General features: G+C 40.8%; 1 protein-coding gene and 2 non-coding genes across 3 annotated transcripts; all 3 read right to left on the bottom strand.

The window, feature by feature from the left end:
- Positions 1-286: 286 nt before the first annotated feature.
- Positions 287-5,679, bottom strand: RPL21 (ribosomal protein L21). The gene is made up of 6 exons (XM_058547892.1): positions 5,485-5,679; positions 3,106-3,184; positions 2,750-2,811; positions 2,094-2,206; positions 1,028-1,178; positions 287-826 (listed from the first exon to the last, which is right to left on the bottom strand). The coding sequence occupies exons 2-6, from the start codon at positions 3,170-3,172 to the stop codon at positions 737-739; spliced, it is 483 nt and encodes a 160-aa protein (XP_058403875.1). The 5' UTR covers positions 3,173-3,184; positions 5,485-5,679; the 3' UTR covers positions 287-736.
- LOC131410428 (small nucleolar RNA SNORA27) lies at positions 1,922-2,049 on the bottom strand. Its single transcript, XR_009221245.1, has one exon. It is a non-coding gene; the product is annotated as a small nucleolar RNA SNORA27 (small nucleolar RNA).
- Positions 2,320-2,390, bottom strand: LOC131410422 (small nucleolar RNA SNORD102). The gene has a single exon (XR_009221240.1). It is a non-coding gene; the product is annotated as a small nucleolar RNA SNORD102 (small nucleolar RNA).
- Positions 5,680-6,153: the final 474 nt, after the last annotated feature.

The following is a 6,153-nucleotide window of genomic DNA, read 5'->3' as shown; positions in this document are numbered from 1 at the left end:
TGCCTGGGTTTGAATCTTTGCCTAACACTTCGCACCTATAACCTTGGGCAAGTTAACTGTGCCTTAGCTTCTTCTTACGTAAAACAGGCAGAACAGTTTTTATTCCAAGTTTTTTATGAGTAAATTATGTGAAGTGCTTAGAATGCCACACAACACATTAACTGCCATATAAATGTTTACCCTTGATTGAAATAAAGATATTCTTAGATCACAAACACTTGTTTTCTGAGCCCTGTTCCATGAAAGGCTGAAGCAACTCAGAACTGGGATGTTAACTCACAAAGGACAGGGTGCTTTAAACAATGTATTTTTAAGTAGTAGGCCTCAAAGGCAAGTTCCAGATTCTTTAAACACAGCTACTTATGATACAATCATGACTAATCAAGTTTCCCTGAGCTTAACTGGAATGCAACAGATAATCTTTCATTTATTTTTTAAATTCTTTTTTTCATAGCAATTTAAAGAGATTACTTTCAAACTAGTATATTTTATAAATAATATCTGGCAGTTTCCTAACCAATTGAGTATATTCTTTGTTGCACAATAAACCACCCCACACCTTTCATCAAGAAAAAAAAAAACCCATAAATTTGAATAGTAAAGACATCACCCAATGAATTAGGACACAATTATTAAGTTTGCTTTAAACATTTCTTTGGGGGAAGGGACACCACACTTATACTCAATTAAGAGAAACGTTTTTACAGTGCAGGAGTCTTTTATTTTTTTTCACCTATCATGCCATGAATTCATAGGGAATGGGTTCCAGCAGCTCAGGCTCCTTTCCATTGGTTCTCACGAAGTGTGCTTCTCTGGGTGGAGCAGGCTAATGAATAAAAAAAAGGCAAGGGAATCACTATGTAAAGTACTGTAACTCAATTTCAAAGTGTTTTCAGAACCAATGAAATAATATATACTCAATTCTTTAACTTCATTAACTTTCATATAGAAGTAAAGCATCCCTGAACAAGAGTTTTATTTCAAGTTCCTAAGATCAATACCAAGAAACCCTCTGTCAAGCACTCACCTGGCGCTTCAGCTGAACCCAAGTACCCTTCTCTTTGGCTTCCTTCTTTTTCTGATCATTTTCCTTCACTCGTTTCAGGAAGCTATCTCGGCTCTTAGAGTGCTTAATATGCTCAATACGTACATTAATTCTCTTGGCAAGAATCTTACCCCTGAAGAGAGCAGAAACTCTTATAAATGCTTCATCAAAAATATAACCGAAACTCAGAAAACTCTTGGCAGTTTCATTTATTAAATAAACCCTGAACTTTTTTTTTTTTTTTTTTTTTTTTGCTGAGGAAGATTCGCCCTGAGCTAACATCTGTGCCAATCTTCCTCTATTCTGTATGTGTGGCCACCACAGCGAGTGGTGTAGGTCCATGCCCAGGAACCAACCCCTGGCTGCCCGCCGAAGCAGAGCACAGTGAACTTAACCACTAGACCATGGTGCCAGCCCCTAAACCATGAACCTCTCACCCATAGATAGAATAAATCAACAAGGTGATGGCTATGTTAGAATCATTTATTAATCTTACTGGAAGAGGCATTGAGGCAAACATTCCCACTGTTAAGCTCTTTTCTTTGCTGAGGAAGATTCGCCCCGAAGCTAACATCTGCACCAATCTTCCTCTATATTGTATGTGGGTCCACGCCCACAGCATGGCTGCTTATGAGTAGTGTAGGTCCTTGCCTGGGAACCAAACCCAAGCTGCCGAAGTGGAGCGCAGTGATCTTAACCACTTGGCCATGCGGATGGCCCTAAGCTCTCTCTTCTGATGACGTGACACACAAATACTAAATAATTTAACCAAAATCAGACTGCTAATAAAATTTAAGTTTATAAAACTTTTTATACTCTGAAAACCCGAACTGCTTAATACCAAATCCCCTAAGACTTACTGGAAAGTCTATTTCAATTTGTTTCCTCTGACAGGATACAAGACAAACACTCAGTTTGCTTGAGTTTTAAAAGGATATTTTCCTTTGCCCCACTTGAATGACCAATAAAGACATAAGTCCAACTGGCAAAGTGAAAAGGGGGTGTGAGGAAATACTGATCAACCACAAAGAACTATCACATTACTTACTTAACTTGCTTGTTTACAACAATGCCAACAGCATGCTGGGTGACATTGTACACTCTTCCAGTTTTGCCATGGTAACATTTGTGGGGCATTCCTTTTTGAACAGTGCCCATTCCCTGTGAAAAAAGGAGATAAATGTTATGCCAGCAATTTCCCCTTCCTTTTAAACCCTGATTTTTATTAAAGTAACTAAGATGTTCTAAGATTTTTTCTTTTAAACGGCAACTCAAGCTTTCAGAGCCGGTGAAATTTGTTTTTCACGTTGCTTTAAGCAATCAAAAAGGCAATCATCATGAAGCTCTAAAGTGCCGAACACATTCAGATACTGGTCACCAATAATTACATTTTGCACTAAGGTATTCGATTCCTTTTCACCTCAACTCCTATGATTTTTTTCCCCTAGCTATTAACAAGTAATGAGAAAAAGTTCACACTCAAGAACAGCACTTTTAATAACTGGTTTCTGAAAGTAAAATTAAATTAGCCATCCTATACTCTTATGAGCTCTTATTCAGGCAACAGATTTTTCCCCATTGAGGACAACAAGGAGCCAGCAGATGCAATATACACTTGTAATTAAATTCCAATATTAGAGTAAATCTAACTTTTCTAGGTTGTAATGTTATTCTGTAGGTTATTTCTCCGATTTTATAATTTACCTTGATGTCTACAATATCACCTTTCTTGTAGATTCGCATATATGTGGCCAAAGGAACAACTCCTGTCAAAAAAAAAATCAGTATCAAGATTAAAGTCTAGAGTGAAACAAATATATAACCTTACTAGCTTTCAACACACATCACCTTTGACAGTTATGTATATTTTAAAATCTTGCTCGTTGACAATCTAAGAACTACTATATAAAATTCATGTTTTGTATTTATTACAAAATAAGTTAGATGTTGGTTAATTAATGCAATTTATCAAGAACACATTATATGAAACACAACACATACATATTAATAAAACACAAATGCATGCTATGCTTGCTCTCAAGGAGGGTAAATCTACTTACCATGTTTTCTAAAAGGCCTAGAGAACATATAGCGGGTGCCTCTCCTCTTTCCCTTTGTGTTGGTCATTTTGGCAAATTACTGAAACCAGAAAGCATAACACAGTCAAATACAATTGCAAAATTTATATTTGCCCCTTTATCCAAAAAACTTGTAATTTCAAATGCTTATATTTCAGTAGCAATATCAGAATTAGGGAACAATATAAAAGGTGGCTGGCTCACCAATCAATATTTCTTATAAAAGGTAAAAAAAAAATCCATCATTTTAGCAAGTAAGATCTTTGCCAAAACTACCCAAGCGCTGTAACATTAAAATTCCTAAGCAGCAGAACTGGATTTTAAAACCCAAACCAGTACTTTCTCTATTAAAATATAAAAACACGACAGACTTCTACCACACTATTATCTGTAGAACCCAGTCTAGAATGCCCAAGGTGCTGGAATTACTAGCTAGAAGATAATTTATTGTTGGAAAACATGACAAAACTCAGCCTTGCATTTTTACATGGTGGATTAAACCTCTTACAAGCTAATTTTTTGTGACATTATTTCTCCCATACGGCATCTATTAACTGTCAAAAACCTATGACTAGAGAGATTCTAATTGTTAACTCAATTGTTTACTAGGAAATATAAGGGGAAAAAACAGGGTTTATAATCACCGACTTAATTTTGACATAGGTTCTGCCACTTACTTGCTGGGGAGACCTACGTTTAAACCCCGATCCTCATCTGTAAAATGGGGTTAATACTTTTATAATTAACTGAAGTAATGTCTACAAAGCACTCACCGATTCCTAGCACAGATAAAGTATTTAACAGCAAATGGTAGTTAATTTATCATTATCTAAGAATTCACCTATGAGCATTTAGAATTGAACTTTTCACTTTGTTTCCCAAAAGGTCAAAACAATGGGTTTGACTGCTTCAGGTCATTCACCAGCAGATTCACCAATGCCTGCAATTACTCCTACCACAAGGCAAGACATACCAAAGTGAGGCTTAACTTTTTCACTACTCTACCGTAAATCGGTCTCAACTTATTAACATTACTCCTTAATCTTAAAGAAAAGGGACTCCAATGTACCTTTTTCATATAACTCGTTTGGTAAAGAGACAGAATGTTTCACCTAACCCATCAAAGCCAAAGCACTGTTACTAAGAATGCTTCCTTTAGTTTTAAAAAAGGCAACTAATCATCTATTAAGGGCCAAGTACCCTGTTTTAATTCCCAAAATCTCTATGTTTGTATTAAGTTCACACAAACTTGTGTTAAGTTCATACCCAAGGAGAGATGCTCTGCGGGTCCAAGTCACTTTATGGAGTGGCAAAGTGGCAGAATCAGTAACCGAAGTCGTTTCTGACTCCAGAGCCCATGCTCCTTCCACCAGACCCACTTTCCCGAATAAGAAATCCATTTTACACCAAGATCAAATACACATAAAACTGAATGCATTGTTTAAAACAATACTTAAGTGAGAAACAATGATGCTTTAGCTTCTATAACAGTACCAAAAATGGGCCCCATTATGGGATGCAACCTGCAGCACGCTCAACTCTGATAGCTGGCTAAGTATCTATAAACTAAACAAAAAGATAAGAAACTAAGATTAAGTGATTATTCAATAACTTTTCCCCTAAACTTCCAGATCAGACACACAGCTAATCGAGAATGCCTGCAATCAGTACACGCTGCCCTAGCGTTAATAATACCTGTGGCAAACCTAAAGCACTTCCCCTCGTCCAACTACGACGCGGGGCTGAAAAAAACCACCGAAAATCACTTCACGCATTAACGATGAGTGGGTCTGGGGTTCCTACAGGTCGACTCAGTGGGCACCCACCCCGTCCTCTGATCGCGAGCCCGGGCTTTCACACACATCCAGGCCTCCCCGGAGGCTGAGGCCGACGCCTGGTTGTGAGGCCGTTCCCACTACCCCGAAGTCCGCACCCAACACCATTACAAGTTTACGTTTCAGGTGAGAAGCAAAAATGCCACCCTGGAAGGAGTTCGAAAAGCATAAGGCCACGCGGCCCCACAGAGCCAGTCCGAGAGCCCGGGATACAGGGGCTGAAGCCGGGAGGACACAGGTAAGACGAATCCTTCCCAGAATGACCGGAGTCGTCTCACCCCACTGACTCGGTCTCGTTTTTCTCAAGCCTGTCGCCCCGCAGGGCCGCGGCATCGCAGCTGGTCCGCAGCCCCCGGCCCGGCGCACCGCTCCCAGTCCGAATGGACAGAGCTCTACCATCCAGGCCAATGGGCCCCAAACAGCCGAGACAGTTTCTCTAAGGCCCCAACACACGGCCTCCGCGGCCAGAAGGTCACGACTCGAGTCTCTGGGACGAGGGGCACCGGGAGCCACGCGCTGGCCCTACCTGGAAGATGGCGGTTCCGGCCGAAAAGAAGGAGGCGGGGCTGCGGCGCCCGCCTTACAAGGGCCTGCGGGCTGCCCGCCGCACTGCCTGAAAGAAACGCCAGCCGAAAGCGGCTCTTCCGGGGAAGGGGATCGTCCCTAAAAACAAGGAGAGCCTGTGAGGATATTTTCTTTTCTTGCGACAAAGAGACAATCGACCAATACAAGCTGATACTTGGATCTTGCCAGACAGCCCAGAAAAGGGCCTTCAAGGGCGTCAAACAGGACGCTGACGACCCGAGCGTGCCGACGTCCGCCCCTGCGTCGGAGGCTACGCCGGAAGCGGTCGTGTGTCTGCGTCTCCGGGCGTCAGGGAGCGGATGGTGCTATGGCGTCTGATCGTTTGCTGGTGCTCGTAACTGGCGCGTCTGTAGAAATGATTACGTGGCTACAAAAGTCAAGCTGTAGTGAAGCAAGTATACTGTCCAGTTTGTATGTCTTTCAAAAGTTTTTTCCTCCAGTGCGTCAAGACATACCACGCGCTTGCTGGTAGGTGCGTGAATGTTACAACTACTTAGGGAAATAATCTGGCAAAATTTGCTAAAACTGAAAATTTTCAAATACTACATTCTAGCATTCCGCTAAGTATATATCTTACAGAAACTTTGATATGTAGACAAGGATGTACAAA

The sequence above is a fragment of the Diceros bicornis genome, chromosome 9 (genome assembly GCF_020826845.1).
Source record: "Diceros bicornis minor isolate mBicDic1 chromosome 9, mDicBic1.mat.cur, whole genome shotgun sequence".
In the NCBI taxonomy this organism is placed as follows: Eukaryota; Metazoa; Chordata; class Mammalia; order Perissodactyla; family Rhinocerotidae; genus Diceros; species Diceros bicornis.
The sequence above is the reverse complement of the archived record's forward strand: the minus strand, read 5'-3'. Positions and strand labels throughout refer to the sequence as shown.